This window comes from Lipophrys pholis (assembly GCF_963383615.2).
Source record: "Lipophrys pholis genome assembly, chromosome: 9".
NCBI classification, from domain to species: Eukaryota; Metazoa; Chordata; class Actinopteri; order Blenniiformes; family Blenniidae; genus Lipophrys; species Lipophrys pholis.
The window spans coordinates 15259784-15281378 of NC_137639.1; the positions used below are offsets into that span (position 1 = coordinate 15259784).

At 42.0% G+C, this 21595-nt stretch overlaps 1 protein-coding gene across 1 annotated transcript in view; it reads left to right on the forward strand.

The window, feature by feature from the left end:
- Positions 1-3728: 3728 nt before the first annotated feature.
- Positions 3729-21595, forward strand: part of LOC308114727 (exostosin-1a-like) — a 36885-nt gene continuing 19018 nt past the window's right edge. The window contains exon 1 of the mRNA XM_080471836.1: positions 3729-5571. Coding sequence (XP_080327962.1) covers positions 4619-5571 — 953 coding nt within the window. The 5' untranslated portion in view covers positions 3729-4618. The remainder of the gene's footprint in view (positions 5572-21595) is intronic.

Genomic DNA, 21595 nt, shown 5'->3' on the forward strand with positions numbered 1-21595 from the left:
AGGTTCAGCTGTGGGGGAGCAGTCTCTGTAGAGTCGTCAGCAGGACCTGATTTTGAATCAAATATCACATTTATCCCAGACACACTAATATTAAATCTGACAAAACCAATTTCTCGCAGATAGAATCCGCGGTCGAGACAAAGACCTGAACCCAAACTCCAAGCATCAATCCTGCATAACAGGATGGTTGAAGATTACTGGTACAAGGAACTGTAGTTGTGTAACTATAGTGTTTTTAGTGCTACAGTTGTGTTTGGTTGACATTTTTATTAGAAGCATCATATAACTAATAGTTCACACAAAACAAGCATCTCGAAGCTATGAAATGAGAGCATGATATGAGCAAAATCAGAGTCTGATTAGACATAAGAATCAACAAGCAGTGCATATGGAGGGTGTCATCTTTCATCTTGCATGATTTTCATTCTGAATGTGTGACTGTCAGCTGTCCTGCATTATTTAGATTATAAAACACTAGTATTTGATGAGTTTCTCATTCTGCCGCGAAATACCATTTCACGGCAGAATCAGGATCATTAATGGAGGGAGATTGATTTTCATCCCCCTTGTAATACAAAATATGTCAGGAGAAGAGGAGATGATTTAACCAGATCCCACCAAATTACTTCTTTCAAATCACAATTGTGCTTTTAATTTGTTCCCCTTTGTAGATTTTCTATCACCAAATGCAGAAAAAGCTCGATCTCACTATGCTGAGCCTTCTACCTTGTATACGACAAGCATTAGCCTGTGACTTGGACCTCCGCGGTGACCTTTAACAGGCCGTGTGAACTGACAGGAGTGTCTGTGTGGATGAAGCAGTTCAGATAAGATCAGAGTGGAAAGCTGATTTAGTTGCTGCCTTATAAGTGAGTTTGAAGCCTTTGAATTTCATGCAACGGAACAACTGGGAGCCAATGAAAGGATGCGAGCAGCAGGGTGATGGAGTCTTTCGGGCTGGTTAAAGACCAGAAGCCGTGTTGCACCACCTGCAGGGGTCTGAAACTGCAACTACTTTCAAAGACTTCAAAACAAACCGCATAGAGCATCTTCCATCTTGCCAACTTTAATGTTTCAAAGTGCAGCTACATCTGCTGTATTTTGATCGTGTTTTTATTTTGAACTTCCGAACAATCCCACATCGTACATGCGGGTTTATTTATCCTATTAGACATATTAATATTGAATAATTAGAAATAACATAACAGTGCTTATAATAACATATAGAATATTTTATATATACTATATATAATAGAATTCACTATTTGCCTGGGAAACAATTGTGCAATGCATTTATCTCTAATGTCAACATGGATAGGATTGTATTAAATATCTAATTTACAGAAGAATTACAATGTCTACACTGTTCATTCCAAATGAGTGCAGCAAAGAACGTGTTAAGATAAGCAGCTTGAGGATCCTCATTAAATAATCATTTAAGTGTGATATTATTATCAGTGTTCCTAAAATGCTGAACTTTAAAAGTGTCAGTCATACATGTTATTTTCTCTCTAACTCTGCCCTTAGAGTAGCGTTACCCAGCATGTTTCAAATGAGGCCCTGCTCCAAAACATATGATATGAATGAATGTATCATATCAGGACCTGCAGAGGCAAAGTTTGATGATAACCTTCTCATTTCAATTGTGTACATATTTACAATAATAAGAATGCAGAGTTTGCAGGTTTTTTTTCTATTGACGCTTTATTGAACTGGTCAACATCTTTTTTTCAAGGATCAGAGCGTTGCCCTCAAACAGCATTGCAGGATTCTTACAGAAAGGAGTAGAACAAACAGACTCTGCAGCACTTCAACAACAACTTCCCTCTCAATGTGGAAAAAAACCTCAGAATGTGGGTCTTGCTCTACCACAACCTCTGAGCTGGCCGATCAACATTACAACTCTAAGAAGGTCTGACAAAGACTTAATTTAATATAAATGCTGAGAAAAGCAAACACCCCCAGACATGCAGCCATCATGACAATGTTTAACAGAGGAATGACCGAGAGCTTCCTGACAACTGCACTTCATTCTGGATGGTATCTGGAAAGCAGCTGACCTTATGTCCCCGCAGAGCACTCTTATAACCCTTAATGTCTCTTTCCCAAACATTGCTGACATATACAAAATTGATATGTTACTAAGACCTCAAAAATAATAGTACGCCCCTGACCCCCTCCTTATATTTTGCCAGAGCTTTAATGCACAATTTCTCAGACTCTGCACAGACTTCCTCTTCAAAGCCATCAGGATTTCAAACTTCTTCAGGAAAATGTCTCCTCTACATTACGTAATGCTTCTGGCCGCCTGACGACAGAAAACAGTGTCTCTCTTTCTACGCGGGGTCAATGAGAAATTTTAAATCAAATGTAAATGAAATCAATTAGTTTGGAGGTTGCAGCTTGAAGCTCTAAGTGTATAGCATTCATACTTGTACACCAAGAAAAAGGTCGGTGAAACAGCCCTCAGTGATGTCGACCTCAGCCATCACACAAGCAGCAAGCCTCCATGACCCTAAAGGACTCTTTAACTCCTGGACGTGCCCTCAGACAGGCTGGGAACACCCTGAATCAAAACACCTCATATAAAAACATGGAATAAACTGAATCTTGGTAAGACACACGTTGACATGTAGGACAACTGCGTAGAAGTTATAGCTCAGTGATCCACAGTGATCCTACATCTTCCTGAGGGAGGCCTATGAAGATGTAGGATCCACAGTGATCCTACATCTTCATAGGCCTCCCTCAGGAAAATTCCTTTCCCACCCCTGATCTGAATATTGAGTTTGTAGATTGGTAAGAGCATTGAACATGTGACTATAGTTGCAGGTTAGAGCCCCATCAGGGGTCAAGAAGGTTTACCTGGATCAGAGGTTTGCAACCTTTATGACCAAAAGAGCTGTTTTTGTCACTTTCCACCAAATCAAGCAGAACTGGAGCTGCAAAACATGTTTAACTTCTAAAATCGGACTAAAAGCTTCTAGGTAGGTTTTTTTTTTTTTGTTTGTTTTTTACATGGTTTTAATAAATGTACAAAAATTGTATCTTACATTGCATTTATGAAGTCTCAATAACAATTTAGGATAGTGAATATTTTCTTACATTTTTAGCACCAAATTCCACCCTTAGTTTTCAGACAATTTAGCCATTTTAGGAGTCGTAACAATTCTTTTCGATAACTTTTGTGAAGTAGTTTTGCCTGTATTCTTTTTCAATTTCAGACTTTTTTCTTTTAAAAGTTCTAGTCTTTTTTTTTTCAAGCGATTTAAGAAGTTTTTCCTCATTTCTTATGGCTTTAGTTTTTTTTCTCCCCCATTTTACTTGTTGTGCCTTTTTCAAACTCTTTTTGTTTTAGCTAAGAGATAAAAGGTGATCTTAACCTAAGTTAATTTGAACTAAAAGCCTTTATTTTTTATTTTTTTTTTTAAAGCCGCGAGTGTTGATCTTTACCATCTTTACCATCACATCTGATACGGCTCACCATAGACTCAGTACCCTACAGAAACGCTACACTCGTGGGTCTGCTTGGTTAACTCAGCAGAGAGAATTCAGACCTCCCCTAATCTCTGGGTGTGAATGGGTGCACTTGGAAACCCCGCCCGGCTGGGAGGTGACAGGAGCCAGTGGGAGCGCACCGTGCGCCGTGGAGGAGCGAGCCGGAGCGTCACTTCATCATCAGCCGTCGTCCTGGTGGGACGGCCGCAGCTCGGCTCCGCTCCGCCTGCCTGGATCGCCGTCTCTCTTCCAGGCACCACTCTTGTTTTGGAAGCCGCTCGTGTTCCAACGCTTCGGACGACTGGAGGAATCGTCCGGTGGACTGCGTGTTAAAGCGGGAGGCCGGGACTGATGGAGAGTCGTGGATTTTCCGGGGGAGAAGAGACACTTTGAAGACAGCGGCGCTAAAGCTAACGGGCTAACTGAATGTTTTCACTAACTAGCATGCTATAGCTAGCCCATTCCGAGGCTCTTTTTTGTTGTTGTGTCGGCTAAACGAACAGTCGTAAAAAAAAAAAACTAATTGAAAAAACAACTACAAATGTCCACACGGGGCTTGAAGTAAGAGCTTCTTGGCGGCTTTTCGAAGCGGATTTGTTAGAAATGTTTGGACATCTGTGTCCCTTTGGGTCCTAATTTCCAGAGTCGGGACAATAGTGAAGTGTCCAGGCAACAAGTCTGGCACACTCCGTTACTTTAACATCAAGTTTGGAGCCATGTTGGGCAGTGTTATTATCTGTATGTGTTTGGTTAAAGCCGAACAGTCCGTGGTTTGAGGGTTGTTAAAGTAAAGGGAGGAGCGTACAAAGGAAAGTGTGATTTGAGATGCACAGATTTGAGCGCACCGGGTCCCTCCACTAACCTGGAAAACCTGTTGTCAGCTAGTCGATACCATTATTGACGAGGAGACGAAGTGGGTGAACATTATAAGTCGCCCACATGCGTTGGATCAGTTCCCGGACTCGTGAAAGGCATCTGAAGCAGAAGGAGGGAGACGTGAGCGCACAGCCCTTGCAGCCCGGGGGAAGATGGCGGAGCGATCCCGCAGGAGGTGGTGAAGCCAAAACTTCAGGACTTCTCGGATTTATCGCCAGACATCTTATCACAGATCTTAGGACACATGCAGGCCAAAAAACGATACCTAATCCTGTTCTCCGCCGGTGCCTGTCTCGTCCTGTTGTTTTGCTTCGGGGGGATCCAGGTCCCGCTGTCCAGACGGGGTCCCAGCCGGCGTGATGACCGCAGCCTCGGCGGCTTCCAGCACGGGGCGCGGTGGCGCCGCTACCCGGGCTCCCTGCAGCCCTTCAGCTCCTGGGAGCAGGGCCGGAGCGACGAGCTCACCGAGCACATATCTCCCCGGCAGAAGAGGGACACCAACTCAGGCATCTACACGGGCAGACGCTGCCGGATGGACTCCTGCTTCGACTTCTCCCTGTGTGAGAGGAATGGATTTAAAGTTTACGTGTACCCCCAGCAGAAAGGGGAGAAGCTGTCAGAGAGTTATCAGAACATCTTGTCCTCCATCGAAGGCTCCAGGTTATACACACCGGACCCGGGACAGGCATGCCTGTTTGTCCTTAGCCTGGACACCCTGGACCGGGACCAGTTGTCGCCCCAATATGTGCACAACTTGAAAGCTAAAGTCCAGAGCCTTCCTCTGTGGAACGGAGGCAGAAACCACATCATCTTTAACTTATACTCCGGCACTTGGCCGGACTACACAGAGGATCTTGGCTTTGACATTGGCCTTGCTATGTTGGCCAAGGCCAGCATTAGCACGGAGAACTTCAGGCCTAAGTTTGATGTTTCCATCCCTCTCTTCTCTAAAGACCACCCAAGGACAGGAGGGGAAAGGGGCTATCTGAAGCACAACACAATCCCCCCTTATAGGAAGTACATGCTTGTTTTTAAGGGGAAGAGGTACCTAACAGGAATAGGTTCAGACACTAGGAACGCTTTATATCATGTCCATAACTCTGAGGACGTGGTCCTCCTCACCACTTGTAAACATGGGAAGGACTGGCAGAAGCACAAGGACGCACGCTGCGATAAAGACAACGCCGAATATGACAAGTGAGTAATTTCTTTCCATTCAGTGGTTGGCCAAACTATTTCAGACATTTCATTCACTCCGCACAAACTGTAGGTAGCTGAGGATACGCACTCTACTTTTAATGTTTGTTACATTCATTTGATTTACATTGAACTCAGTTCCAGTTATAAGAAAACAAAGATTGTATGAGGTTCTTTCTCTTGTTCCTATTTAACCTCAACTGTTACTGAGCTACTGTTTTTGGTTTTCCTGTCACATGAGCGACTGTAGTTCCGCCCAGCAGTACCTCAGAAGCAATTTATTGACTTTTGCCGTTTCTAGTATTTTTTTCCCTTGGACTTTATGTGCTTCTGCCTTCTCCCCTGTCGCCACCATTTTTGAAACAGTTAAGATTGTCATTTAATTAAAGCCTTTAAATTAGCTAATTGCACAGGCTTTGTGAATTGTTTGCCATTCATCGCACTTTTCCTTAATCTAAAAGTCTGCCATTTTGGATGTGCAGAGCACGAACGCACAGTGAATGGAAACCCAATTTGTTGCAGTTCAGTCACACTTTAACAATTTGTATGTCGCTTTATGCCAATGTCGCAATAACGATAAACGTGATATATTGCGCAGCCCTGTTCTTATCAGTGATAGGGTGTTTGATTTGGTTTGGTTATGGCTTAATGTTATCGCCTTAGAAATGATCGTGTGTGAAGAAAGTGTCATTATGCCTTCCACAGACTAGAAAGTGTGATCATTGTGTGAGTATTTCCTCGTCTGAAATCTGTTGAGCGCTCACATTTCTCGGATTTGATTACCTCCCATTTCGCAGTTTCTAATTTAGTCGACCACAACTTTTTAGTAGACGGTAGTAATTTTTCAGTCTAATATTTCTCAATAACTGACTGCACTGACCAAATGTGACATAACAAGGCTCAGATAAGTGGTTTTTCTTCACAAGAGCTATTGTAATGTCATTCAGTTGATATCACTGTCTCTGGACAACTTGCTATTCAGCGGTGGAGTCATCTCCTCCTTTTCCTTCACTTTGACAGCTCCACCATTCTGGCGGTAATTATACTAATCTCAGTACTGTCTCAAGTCTTTAGGTTGTCCTAATGTAGAGACACATGCCTGTCCCTGCAGTTACTTTGATGCTCGGTTAACAGTGATATTCTCCCAGACTATCCCCCATCACTTTCAAATGCATTACTGCATCCGAAAGCTTCTCTGATCATCACCGATCATACTGCAGTGCCGTTCTGTTTGCTGCGCTTAAATCTGATGAGCAAACTGGCGTCGGTCTCCCAACACTGGCCAGTGGGATTGGTTCTGTGTCCCCTCAGACTGCCGTGTTGTTACTGGTGACTGTGTGACGCTGGCTGTTTGACTGTGGCTCTTTGGAGTGGATTAGTCGGGACAAAGCTCTGGTGCCAGTGAGGGGAAGCCACTCTGGTCCCTGTTTGCTCAGTCATTTCCCAGACTAACCCGGCTGCATCAGCCAGGAATGCCTTGGCCCCCCAACCCGTGTCCTGCGTGACCCCCTTGTTGTATAGGGCTCTTGTTGCGATTGACCCCCCCACCCCCCTTCATGTCAACTCGCGTCAACTGTCAACCATGTTGTTTAAGTCGCAGATATTTCCGCAGAATATCTAAGTGTCAGTTATGACAGCTGCCTGCAGAGATCATCCTTCCATGGAAGTCACAAGCGGCTTCGGATGCGATTTCAGATCAGGATGTCTGAAATATTTGTTTGCCTCGGTTCCGTACAAAGTTGACATGTTTGATGTCGCACTGGAAACTGAATGCGCTGTGTGCTCGCTCACCTAATACCAACTTACCTAATTCAACATATCATTCATACGGCGTGAATTATCTGCTCTCTCTACAACTCTTTGCCAGCTTGCCGCCTGCTGCCAAGAAGCGATTTCACATGGTGAGATGAGTGGCACCAGAGCCATAACCCAAAAGGAAAATTAATCCTCCTGTCATTAAGTAGCATTGGTGGAGGATTGGGCTTTGAGTATATCTATCCCTTACCAGCTTGGCCCCATTGCATGCTTGCAGTCTGCTCAGGAGTTCTCAGTTAATATTTGCCAGTAAGCCACACTGCTATCAATCAGCAGATTTTGACTTTATCCCCGGTCCACAGTTGAATTCCGGTTATGTTAAGCAAAATTAATTCACTGATCCTAGCATCACCCTGTCCTTGTGCAGGCTTAGCTACATCCATCAAGGAAATATGCATGTCGGTGAAACGACTAGAGCCAAAACGTAGGTATTTGCGATACGTGAGCACTTTCCAACCTTTGTGGTTTATAAATGGTGAATTTTCTCATGTTTAACTGGATAAGTTGGTCTGGGTTAGGATTTAAGATTTGTGTTCAGTATTTAAATACACCATTTCTTGTTTGTGATAATATTAAACAGTTATTAAAATCACTGCAGAGTCAGAAAATGTGAATATGCCGACTCTGCGAATTAAGATCAACCTTTTATTTATTGTCTTTTTTCCCTCATTGCCAATACTTTGCTTCCTTTTTTCCCCACTTTGTTTCTAACTGTACTCCATAGGTCGTTTTTCTGGTAAATGTTCAATACATACTATGGAGGTCTGTAATTACTCAACACGTACTTATAATTTTTGCAGACTTGTTTTAACGGATATAAATAAAAACAAGTTTTCCGTGTATAATTACGATGACAAGCACATGACAAATTGAGGAATTGAGACGGACTTGTTTGAACAGTCATTCATTCCCACGATGTCTCTTTCATCACATGCTTTGCTTTTTATTTAAACTGAGTTTGTGTTTATCAAAGCTATTCATAATTGTTTACACAATTTTCAGTCTCAACTGGTCTCTTTAGTAGTAGATTGTGGGATATGTGATGCGACGTCCTGTCTTAGCCAATACGTGCAGACTTAGTTATTTAATTGTGACTACATCATTTTACAGAATGAGATTGAAATGCATATTAATGTCTCCAGTAATACTGGGACATCAACAACATTGACATGTGCGCAGAGTGACGGGACTAGTTGGAGGAAATGCGTCCCCCATGCAGCGCTTTCTTTGTGGTTTGTGTTCATGAAGGAGGAAAAGTGCATTAGTGCATTTCTCAGCCAGATATCATCCATTTTTTATTAGAAGTTTGTTTGTACCGGACCTGATAAAAATATCTTGCAGTGCACAGGGATTTTCCACAACACTGTTTGAGGCTGTTAAGACTGCGGTGTGCTGTCTTGTAATTAAGATAACAAGGATAGTTTTAAGTATTGTGCGTGTTATCTTTAAAGTTTGTGACGGGGTGAATTTAATGATGTCGCTCAAAACAAGGTCTGAAGCACTGAATTTAGTATTTTTGTAGATAACCATCCAGCGTATGTTTAACACCATCGTATTGGCACATGTAGGCTTCATATTCATTCTAACCTTTGCAAAATGTCTTTTGTGTTTTTATCAGTTAATTGCTTTCTGGGCTTTACTAACCGGTACTGGAGTGATTCAGAAGTGGTGAAAAGCTGAACGTAGACCTGCCCCATAACGGCAGCCTGGCACCCAGCTGTACACGCCTTTCCAAAAGAAGTTCGACTTGGCACAGTTGCTTGTGTGGGTGGGACAGTCATGAAAGAAGCCAGTTTCCAGGGAGATCTGTGTTTGTTTTTAGGTCATAATTCAATTTGAAAGTGAAGAATGTCACTGACTTGTACTGGTGCTGTAAACAACTCACTAGTTGGCGAGTAAGCTGCTTGGAAGATGCTGCAAATTGGGTGGGGTGGGGGCATAAGCTGAGCTCTTCAAACCAGTTGCCTAGATTAAGCAGCTGCCTATCAGGCAGATTGAGACTGCAGTTAAGACATTAAGACATTGTTTTCAACACTTGAATCTTTTGTCTGTCAGTGAAGTTTGGTGTTTCACTGTAACTGAGAGCCATTGACGTGTTGGGATAGTGTTGTGGGTGAGAGGGTGTAGTCTGTGCTCGAACAAGATGGAAGTGATAGTTTCTATGCCTGGCTGTGGCTCTTTGTGCAACAAATGCCTCTTAGCCTTTCCCACTGACAACAAGGAAGTTGTGACAGACTGAATGCAGCCCCTCACCATAATTACCATGTAATAGCCATGCCATTTTTATGTAATCGTTGGGACTTCAGCCTCCAGATGTTGGCTAAGAATGGATAGCGGTATTTGAAGCAATGTATACCCGTTTATTGTGCATCTGGAAACCAAATGACATTTCAATTTGCCCAATTTAATGGCTTGTCATTTTGTGTTTTTACTGACACATTTTATTAATTATTACCAGCCTGAGATTTTGTGATTAATAGTTGAACAATGTGCTGCAGTAAATATAATATCAGTTTGTAATCACTGAAGTGTTTTGTTTGTGGCAATAGAGCTCTGCTTTGTAGGAAAATCTGGGAAGAAATGTCATTGAGATTTTTGATTTCCTTCTGTCCTTGATTGATAATTGCTTCTGCTGTTCTCATGTCAGAATGCTGTTGACAGTTCAACTGCAAATAGAAAAATGTCATGCTGGTTTTTTTTGTTTGCAAAAGAAGAAAAAAGAAATCGGTGCCTCAAACAAATACACCAGCACAGACTGTTATTTCATATTTGGCCTGAACAGGCAGGAAAAAAATATAGTACTTATTCAGAAGGTCTATCTCCTCAATTATAGATACCCTGTCCTTGTGCATGAGAATAACTGCACCCTGTTGCCGATTGGCTCTTTAAAAAAAGTGTTTCTACTTTTCAGAGCCAGGTCTGTGTATGGACACCAAATTTTCCTGTGTGTATACAAAAATTTGATTTTTTTTTGAGTTCTTGGAATGAAATATTTATCATGTACCTGCTATCTACTGGCCATTGGTGAGACTGCTTTTTGTTTCTCCCTCCCCAACTCTGTCCTTCGGATATCTGCACTCAGTCACTGTGCACGGGCTTGTGAAACAGCCAGAGGAGAGAAGAAAAGCTACAGCAGGAGGCAGGTCAGATGCAATTTTAACCTCAGACTGAAAGCCCTCTCACAGCTTGTTTCCAATTAAGAGGCCCTGCCAAGTGAAAGAGTATGAGCAGGATGGAGCGAGAGGTGAGGGGAGAGTCGCAGCAGTGGGAAACAAACTGAGAGGAAGTTTGGGGGGGGGGGGATAAGACACAACCACAAAGAGAACACAGCGAGACTCATAGAAGCGCCGAGATTGAAGGAGAAAGTGAAAGAGAGTGGCAGACAGAGGAGAGAAAAACACATGCCAGATATCCAGCAGTAAGAGGTGAGCGCAGTAGCTGGCTGGATGCTGACGTTGGCCTGTTAGGTGTATTTATAGACTTGCACGGTTTTAATCCTCAGTATTGGCCAAAGCCCCCGGCAGAGGGCTGCTAGCCAACTTGATGCAGGCTTTACAGAGCTTGGGGGGGAAATGATAATGGTTGGGGGAGGATGGTCGATCTGAGTTCCTACACAACAACTATAAATGTCTTTTGCCACCGTGTTATCAACACCTTGTATAAATTGCTTGTCTTTCCTTGAAATAAGCTCGTTGTGTGTTTTGTTTGGAGGAGCAGTGCTAATTTTGTTGGTCTCTTTGGTATGTCTCCATCTTTTAAATAAATAATTGGAATCATGTCGTTGCATAAATTTTGAATGAGGTAAACATAAGGTTCTTCGTGTACCTTCAAAGCTTTTATGGCCTCCTGATATAGCATCATAAATCTTGGTTTAGGTAGTTGACCTCGGCAGATGAAGACTTAAACTTTTGTCAAGTCATACTTTCAGTCAAATGTTCAATTGAGAGAAACACAGATGACGCTCAGTGACAGGATGACATGTCACGTCGACATTCTCGTTCTATATTAAAAAAATACCAAGCAACACAGATAAGGAAACACTTAGCCAGCTTATCTCATTTGTTTGTCAGCCTTGAAAAGAAAAATGCAGTTTTGTCCTCGAATAATTTAACTGTACACAAAAGAGAAAAATCTACCATAACGTCGTGACTAATAGTACTTAGGTTGCCAATTTTACTACCTTGACCTTTTAAAGTGTGGCCACTGAAGACCCCTGAATGTATGTTGTTGTTTTGCACCAAGATGTTAACAGCAAATCATTAAAGTACCTGGAAGTTTGTTGTGGGGCCTCCATGGATCAGACTTGTATGTCTCGCACTTGCCACAGATGCTTGATTGGATTAAGGTTTGAGGACCTTGAAGTCTAAGAAAATGCCTTCAAAGTGATTGGTGTGTTCCTCAACCCTCTCCTTAACCATTTTGCATTGTGACAGGGAACATTTCCCGGCTATACATGAACGGCTATAAGTGCTCTGCAGTAATACTTGGGTGCGTAGCAGATGTCAAAGTGACAAAAACATGGATGACAGAGTGTGGATGGCCAGGTAAGCATTCACACGTGGCCAACCACATGCTTCCTCATGCCAGGCCATATTTTCCATTGCTCTGCTCTCTAGTCCAGATGTTGACGTGCTAATTGGTGGTGCTTTGTGATAGACTGGTGTCAGTATGGACACCCTGTTTGGTCTGTCCCGATGCAGCTGTACACAAAATAGTTTTCTGATACCTTTGCAAAACCAACCAGTATTAATTTCTATGATTATCAGAGCGACTGTAGCTCATTGGTTGTATAGTGTGTTCCATCACCCTGTCACCAGTTTATCTTTTTTTTTTTTTTTGTCATCAGTATTTGGACCTTGTCAAACTGAAATCCTCATACATTTTGGCTATAAAACATAATTATATTTATATATATATAAGTGAAATCGGTAATATTGATAATAATTACTGAAGGTGCTGCTGACCACGACATCGTAGGGCATTAAACTTCATCACAGAGCTGCAATGTTATGGTTTATTATGTGATTTAATTCTCAGAACGGATCCCTTCTTCCTGGAGGGTTCCTGTTGTTACCATCCTCTGTGAGTCAGCTCTGCCACCAAAGTATAACTGTAAGAACCTGTTCTGTCGGAGAGAGCAAAATGATACCCAGGGCTGTGAAGACGGTTGGTAAGAGCAACAACTGTTCTGACTCCAGAAGGCTCTCAATCACATAATATTGTTTGCCCAAGCTGCCGAACAAGACAAGGGCGAGTAGAAGAAAAAAAAAAAAAAAAAGAAGACGGTTGGTAAACCACAAAACCACTCAGCACAGATCACATGTCCAGTCTTCACTGGCAGGGACCTGGAAAGGGCATATCCATGACCACACAACCACTTTGGAATTGCCTGTGTTTAAAACGTCATCTCTGGTATGTTGTCCTTGGCCTATGGCGTAAGAGAGAGTGCAGAGGTCGTAAGACAGGTTGCAAACCCTTGGATATCAACACGGTACGCTTCATGAGAGTCAACAGTAAATTTTCCTTGTTCATTGAACTGAAGTCAGACATACGGTTTTTCAGTTTAGTTTCTCTTGGCTTCTGCTGTGGCTTATCGTTGTGAACTTTTGTCTGTAAAGGCTTGTGTTGCAGTATATTTACAGGATAGACTTTGCTAATACACTGTTGCACTAGATTACCATATTGTAGCCCACCACCCAATACAGTAATGGCAGTTGCACTAAATGTATGTGGCTCTTGTCTATTGTGTTGTCAGTTTGTCCTGCATGACAACAGCATTTGTTCTCCTCACTGGTTATTCTCCAATGTACCTGTGGCTCTGTGAAGTTATTAGCCGGATGGATATCAGAGAAAAATGCTGCCACCCTCAAACCCTGACAACAATGGGGAGATGAGCTCTTCTGACTGCTGTGACTAAAATCAGGCTGCATATCTTTATCTGCTGATGTTCATCTTCCTGAAGGATGACGGACAATAGAACAGGAAATGTGTCGCTATGATGCACTGAGATTTCCTCATGCCTCTGTTCTCCATTTATCTGAGGATCAACAATATTTAAATTTTTGCTGATAAATGTTGTACTCATATTTTCCAGTGCTTTTGGCTGATGACCATTGCCGATATCAAAAGCACATTTTGTAGCCTTTTTGAAATTGTAATGATCCACTGTAGCATGGAGACATTAAAGACACAAAATGTCTTTACCCTGCTATGATCTTGTATCTATATTTATGATATTCTAAAGGGACATTACAAGTTTTTCCTAACAACTTTCTCAGACTTTTTCTTTCAATTGCTTTGAAGAATTTATCCATGCAGTGCCAAACACCATGTATGTGCCGATATCCTGTTAATGATTACTACATGCAGGTGAATTTATTTAGGTCATACTCCCCGTGGATCATAGTCCTCTGTTAGGGGGAGTGAAGGGCACCACAAGATGGATGATATACAATTTCCTCTCGACCTTAGGGATCAGATATTGCTCATCACGCTTATAGCCATGGAAGCAAATGATAGATAGTGGATAACTGAGCAGCCAAGCTATTGCATAACCTGTGTTGTTCTTCTACATCATCAGATCATGTTATGAAAAAATGACTGTTGTGACTCTGACTCCAGATAGAGGCCTTTGGTATGTGAAACTAACATAACAGCATGTATTACTTGTTCGTGAAATGTTATCATATTTGAGTGAGGCTGAGAACCGATGCCGAGTTGAATCACCTTCTCTCTATCACCTTCCTTTTTTTTTTTAGTACTTTTTAAGGACGAGCTCTATAAACGACCAGTTCTGTGTGTCCATATATGCATACACGTGTGAGTTTAAACAGGAAACCTCAAGAACTGTTTTCCAGATGAGTTCAGACTTCTTGCTTTTCAGTTTATTGCCATGTCATTTACCACCAGGGTTTATAGTTTTGGGTTCAAGGGTGAACAGAGGGAATAACTATCAAAGTTCACAACAATTGCCCATTAATTGTTGCCTGTGTGCAGAAAGTACACGTAGGCAAAGAAACCTCTGTTTTTATCTTGCCTTATGGAGTGTAACTTTTGATGCCGAATTAAAGATTAGGCAAATTGTGCAATTAGTGGTGGCCATCTTGGTGTTGTATGTTTAAGTACTTTAGTGGTTCTTCTGTTTTCCGCTCACAGGCAAAGAAACCTCTTTCATCTTGCCTTATAGAGAAAGTGGCAGTCATCTTAGTCTTGTATGTTTGATGTGTTTGAGAACTTTAGTGGTTCCCTTTGTTTGGTCTCTCTGTTTTCCTTTCACAGGCACTCTCTGATTCAAATTCAAATTTGGTGTATTTGCCTGAATGGGTTTTAGCTGCACTCTCACTCTCTATTGAGACCACTCGTCCAGGACACAGGGCAGTGCCATTTGTTTGCCATGCGTTCCTCTCTGTTAGCTCTCGTTCTGACGGGATGATGTATGTCTCGTCCTTGGTAGCCATGTGCAGGTGATGTATTCCACTTGGAATCCCGAGAGAGTGAAATGAGGAAAGGGGTGTCCACATGCCAGGAGCAGTCTGTGACCTATTCATTCCATAATAAGGCAGAAAGTAGGAGGTGATGCCAGACCAGCTTGGATGTGATGGGGTCAGCGTGTGGAGAAAAACGAAGCCGAAATGGTAATGAAATGTAGATGTCCCTTGACGGAGATGCAGATGAACACTGTGACATTTGTTAAGGGTGATAACGGTTCCATTTCCATCTTAATGGTGGCACTTTCTACACTTGGGGCAGATTAGGGAGGTCTGCAGAAGTTGCTGATGTACCATTGTGCAGAAAAGGGCTGTTGCCTGCTGATGTGAATAATGTGGTGGGGCTGGTGGTGTCAGGAAAATTTTGGCTCCATCTGTGCATACCTTCACTGACACACAATAGGATGTTTAAGCAAGAAATGATGCAGTGTGTTTTGTTTTAATATTTGACATGTTTTAGTAAAGCTATGTGAAGTGCTGCTGGTGGGACATTTAAGGACAAAGATGGAACTGACTCATCAGTCAGCAAGCAAGTGTTTGCGTGACCGGTGAGGCACATTTAAGTCCTTTCAAACACTCAGATAAGTTGCTTGCTGGGTTTGACGAGGGCTTTCTCAATTATCCCTCATGTACAATGAAATATGTTGTGAGAGCTACATGCAGAATTAAGTACCAGTGCCAGTCAAATCCTGTGGGCTTTTAATCCCTCGGTCAGAGGAGAGAGGAGACCTGCAAAGCCACAGACGTCACGTCTGTCATTGTTTGACTCCTCACCACATAGTATTTTATGTGGTGGCATGTGCCTTTTTTGGAGTGTAGTTGAATGATGTATTTACTGTCTTTACCATTTCTGTGCTGCCAGACTGGTCAAATTGATTTTGTTGTGTTTTCTCAGCTGTAGAACCCCATCATTATGTCAGGCCAAGGTGTGCTCTGTTAATGCAGTCACTCTTGGCCCCATCAGAAAATTACCAGCCACTGTGTTGCAGTGTTGGATCTGTAGTGACTTGGCTCATCAGATAAAAGTGACACAAACACACTCACAGACACACACAGATATGCTATCTCTCGCTTTCCTCTTTGGACTGCACTCTGTCAGATAAGAGCTTTAGCGCAGCACTGTGAGGGGATGGGAAGCTCTAGTGCAGCTGATGATAACCCTGAGTATGCGATCGTCTCAAAACTCGTGTGAAATGATGGCCTTAGTCAACCTGTGCTTTGTCGCAGTCCCAAGCAGACTAAGCGACCGTCTAAACCTACTATATTGTGAAATTAGGGGAATTCTATCAAGATCAAAGCCAACAAAATAGCTGGAAGATAAAAAAAAAAAAAGAAAAGAAGGGAATATCCAAAGTTATTTGCTTACTCAAACCCAGTGCAGCTGTTTCCTTTATAAACCATTTTCTGATGTCTTACTAAATGGGCAAGTATGAAAAGTTCAAACTGAACTGAAGATTATGATTTGGAGCCCACTGGCTGAGCTTTGTGCAACATCTTTCGTTGAAATCTGTGACTTCCCCTTGTGAGGTCACAACTTGTGGGCGAGACGGGAAGTGTTGTCTTTGATCTTTCCTGCTGCTCAAACTAATTACCTGCCTGGGGCAGCAAGCACTGCTGGCCATGGAATTCATTACCAGATGATAAAGCTTTGTTCTGGGCCGGCGTCTCAGCAAAAATCCAGAGGAATTCAGCCGCCTCACAGAGTACTCCAAGTTCCCTTCTGAGATCAGGTTAACGATTGTCTAGCACTGAGAGTCTGGTGATGTGCCGAGGATATTTGTCTTGCTATCCATGTCCGCCTTAATAAAATATGTTGACAGGGACGGAGCAGGGCTGAGCTTTAAGTGACTTACAGTAACTATGAACCTTGCCGCCCCATCTTGTCTTCTCTCTGTCCTTTTGACCTCGGAAAGTTTTAGACAGCACTTTCACGTCGACTCTTTACGACTGTCATTCTCTGAAAAATAACCGAAGGTCTGCATAGCTTTTCACAGTGAAATTTGTTCTAATTTGACTGGCCTTATTTTTTTCCAACTGCATGAAAGCATTTGCAAGATGAGAAAGGAAATTAGAACCTGTCAGCTGCATAAAATATTGTATCTTTGCCGACATAACTAGCACATTAAAAAATATTTTATCAGTAATATTTTGGCTCACGGCGCTTATATTTTAAATGTATCGTAATTGGCAACTTACGTGAAAAGGCATAGTTTTACACTTTTTGAATCGTAAAAAATATAATTGGTCATTTTTCCCCAGCGTAGATTATGTGATAGTTTCTTTCACCCTGTTGAAGTCAAAGGCTGCTAACGGAGAGGACGCACTCGTTTTTTTTTCTTTCTATAGTTGGCAGTTGTCGAATAACAAAAATCGTAATTTGGGTAATGTTTGACAATACCCATCTTGGTCAGGATGGTTTGTTCGGTTTTGCCTCTTTTAGCGAACTCGTAGCCAAAGGACAGATGCACGAAACGTCGATTGGATTGGATTTTGATCAGCAGCACTTAAATACTGCTATTCGGTTAAATTTTTACAAAACGCCTCGCTGGTCAATACAGCTAGCAAATGTCATGCATTACACACGCTATAATAGTTAAACTGCTTCATATATATGCAGGAATATTGGTTGCCATGTTTGAATGGCGTCAGCCGGAATGAGACCTTAAAAAAGAAAATCGCATAAATTGCTGTACTGCCAGTAAACTCAACAGCAGACATGCAATACTGAGACATCCCCTTCTTTATCTTTCATCTTGAAAAGCATTACCAGTGTGTTAGCCAAATGCCACAAATTTCTGCTCGTTGCAGCAATTTTGTATCTCCTCTGGTAAAAACTGTGGTATTTTTCACTTTTTTTCCGATCATTACCACTGCCGTCACCCTGTAATCTCGCTCTCTCTCTCTCTCTCTCACTGAGGCAATGGGCCTTCGCTCTCCTCTGCGGTCTCGTAATTGTGAGGTAATCATCTTTTCCCACTTGAGAGCTAAAAGACTGTGTTTACACTCCGCTTTTTTGGCGGCGCGTCTTGGCGAGACACTAATTTACTCTCAGCAGCAGAATGAAGTCGCTCTTCTCATTACTTCACACTGGCTTTGCACTCGCAGCCCTTCAATTCCCAGAGCACTTGACGCTGGTCGTCATCATCAGCAGGTTGGATAAACCACTTGGTTTCTCCTTTTTATGAGTTGTTGGTAAACTGCATCTGCTCTCAGATGTTGGTTGTCAGAAATCGGATGCCATCTTCAATGTTTGAATAATAAGAGCCAGTGGGATTAACTACCTCTGGTTCCGACCTTTTTTTTAATAAGCTATTAACCTTGCTCTGTGAGATCTACAGGAAACACTCCACCTCTGATTCAGAGGTCATGCTAACTTGATATTTTCTGTCATTCACCGAGTTTGTTTTATTTTTTTTATATTTTTAAATCAATGACAGAAGACCTGAAAAGCTGTCTGTCATTTTGAAGGATTAGATTACTGAGGCGGGTACATTCACTGTGACTCCGTCTGTCAAAATGACAAAGTAGAAAGTCTAGTGCAGCGACTGCTGTTCTGTGTGACGGTGTGATTCACTCACACCTCATAACAACTCCAACAACCAAACTCGGTAACGGAAAATGTTTATTCTTAGGGGGTCTTGAAACGTTGAAGAAGAAAATGTAGTGAAAGCTCCACACTGCAAGAAAACCCATTCGATACTCAACTTTTGTGTTCTTTCTTGCTACTGTAAAGGTTTTTTTTTTTTTTTAAATATAAACATCAAGCTCTCTGCTTTTATTTTTTTACCCTTTGAAAATCACCCTTTTTATTGCTTTCACAGTTAAAATCACTAGATCATTATGATAATTAATGCCTTAAAATACATTCTCCTGTGGATTCACATTCATACATGCACATGTTAGTAGTGTACATGGCCCAGGATCTCAGCTGTTACATTACCCTTTAAATACTGTCCAAAATCACACCCACACATACGCGAACAGAAAAATGCTTCAAAACAGATTTGCAGCCAGGCCTTATCTAAATCCCTTTCCCTGCGTGATGGGTATTGGATCAGATCCGATACCGCCCACACGTCCATTTGATGTTTTGCTGATAGCAGACTCATGTTCTTAACTGAGATGGGTATTACAAAGACCCCTTCTCCCTATAATGGTGATTGTCAAAATTGGTTTACTATGAATGAGAAAAGCCAAGAGTAAAGTTACGTTTTTTTTCTTTTTTTTGGGTTTTCTTTACTGTTTTGTTATAAAAAATTATGAAACTGATCAAATGTTTTTAATACACTGATATTGCCACACACAAGCCACCTAATTTAAACATTCTTTTTATTCCTGGTTGCTATTAAATTTCCATCTATTGTCCTTCCATATCCCTATGTATATGTTATCCTCCCATTTCCCAACATCCAACTCCTCCTTTCATCACATTCCCTCTTGCTCTGCTGCCCACCCTCCCTTTCACGTCTCGGGTCCCATCTATTCGTCACTTTTTCCTTTCCCGTTTCCTTCTGGCTCTCCCTCCTTTTTTTTGTCATGCAACCCCTCTCGCCTGCACTATCTGCGGTTTCACATTTTCCTATCTCTCCCTCCCTCCCTCCAGCCATTCATCCACCCTGCTTGGCCCGTGAACAGAGACATTCCTGATCAGGACTTATCTCTGTTGCAGAACAGCCTCTGCCTCAGCATCACCATCTCTGCAACTGTCTCCTATGCAGCACCGTCGCGCGCATTACTCAACTACATTCCTTATGCTCAGATATGGTTTAGATCAATCTCCTTGACTTCCGTCTTGTTTGATGGGGGTTTTTCCTTCATCTGTGTATGCAAGCATTCAGTCAGTCAGACATGTATATGAATTTATTTCTTTTATCCGTTTGCCTGCCAATCAGTTCTTAAAATAGTTTTGATGCAGCCGAGTTGGATCCATGTGTGCTTGTTCAGTGAAATGTGGTTTGGCTTTTCGGGTTACTTGATTGGTCTACATCATTCAGGCCTCCCGCCATGTTTGGATACATGATGAAGACCTCATGATTTTATATCCCTCTTAAACATTCTCAACTATCACCAGAGGTCAGTCAACTTTACAAGCCGGCACTGACATTCTTACACTAATGGTCGTTACATTAACAAGTCCTTTCATTATCTTAAGTTTTCCCAGTTGTGGCGCTGGTATCCAGAGAGCAGTTCAAAGCATCGCTCACATCAGCCTTGTCAAGCTGATAGATGGCTGATAAGAGATATGGAAAACATCTTTAAGAAATCAGTCAAACTCAGCCGCTTTCTTGTAGTAAAAACATCTTTTAGATAAATATGATTCATTTGGTCATCTTGTTTGTTCAGTTTAAATTGTGTTAGTTGATGGTTTGTATTGACGCAGTTTGGAGAAACACTTTTTTACAGATGACATTTCTGCTTTTAATTTTTTTCCCCAAAGGAAAGGGTGCATAAGATGGATGCAGTGTATGCTCGGGGGGTTGGGGTGATAGAGTGCTTATTGTAATTATGTGAATTAACCTGGGGTCATGTAATGTGGTGGGGCTCGAGATCCTCCTCTGTGTGCCTGTAAATGTTTTATGAAGCTGTCTTTGAACTCATTAACTGAAGGAAGATGGTTCAGCCCAGGGTGCCTTGAGGAAATGAGGACAGGCTTTGTCTTGTTTTTTGGGGGGGGGTTTGGGGGGGGAGACATATTTATGTTAACTTTCCCTTAAACCATTGACTCCGAGGGAACCGAATAATGCTTCTAGAACCCCACTGTGAAACAATAGGGGTTTTCTTTTCCTGAAAAATGATCAAGTTTAACAGCCAGAAAGTTTGATTTCTTCAGCATATTTACTGCAAATGAACACATGCAGCGATTGTAGTCGAGCTAGATAGAAACTTTTATTGCAGTTCAGTTAATATCTTTGATTGTCGGAAAGAAGGCTCATATAAAACTAAATTGAAGTTTCTGTTTCTTCCAACAGTCCAGTTTATTTTCTGATCGAACTATAAACTGAAATTACAGCGATGTGGACCGCTCCGCTTAACAAATGATGGTGAGAGGAGATGCAATGCCCTGGCGTGCTATAATTTCCTTGGGTCTCTTAGTATAGACTGAGAGTTGGTGTCCCTCCTCAGTAATAGTTTTCAGAAGTGTGGGACACACTATGATGTGACATGGTCTCCTTTCATTAGGAAAGCTTAGAGTAAAAGACACATTTGAATCTTCTGCTTCAGGTGCTCCGGCACATCCACACCTGGGTGACGATGTCAACTTGTTTTCTCATCATCAGCACTTCTGAACAGGTTTATTTCAATTACGTTCTTGTTTTCCCTGAAGCTCATCTGCCATCTGCTTTTTTTGGTTCTACTGTTATACTTATTTATCCCTGCTTTAGGCTGTGTTTGCCTGTGCCAGTGCTTCAAAAAAGTTTCACATCAGTCATGGCTTCAGGTAAAACAGTCAAGATTAACTATGTCATTAAATACAGGGTAGCGCAGTGAATCCCATTCATAATGGTCTAAGCTGTTAATCTGTAATGTCTCATCCGGAGGCTGCTTGAGTATTTTAAGCTCTCGTAACTTTAGGCAAGTTGGTGTAGCACTCTGTATAGTCATTCTGTCCACCAAATGGTTTGCCTTTAGCTCTGGAATCTACTGAATGTCTTACTGGAATAGGTATTGCAGTGTAAATTGAACCCAGAGCCACATACACAAAAATACTACTTTTTCAGTGG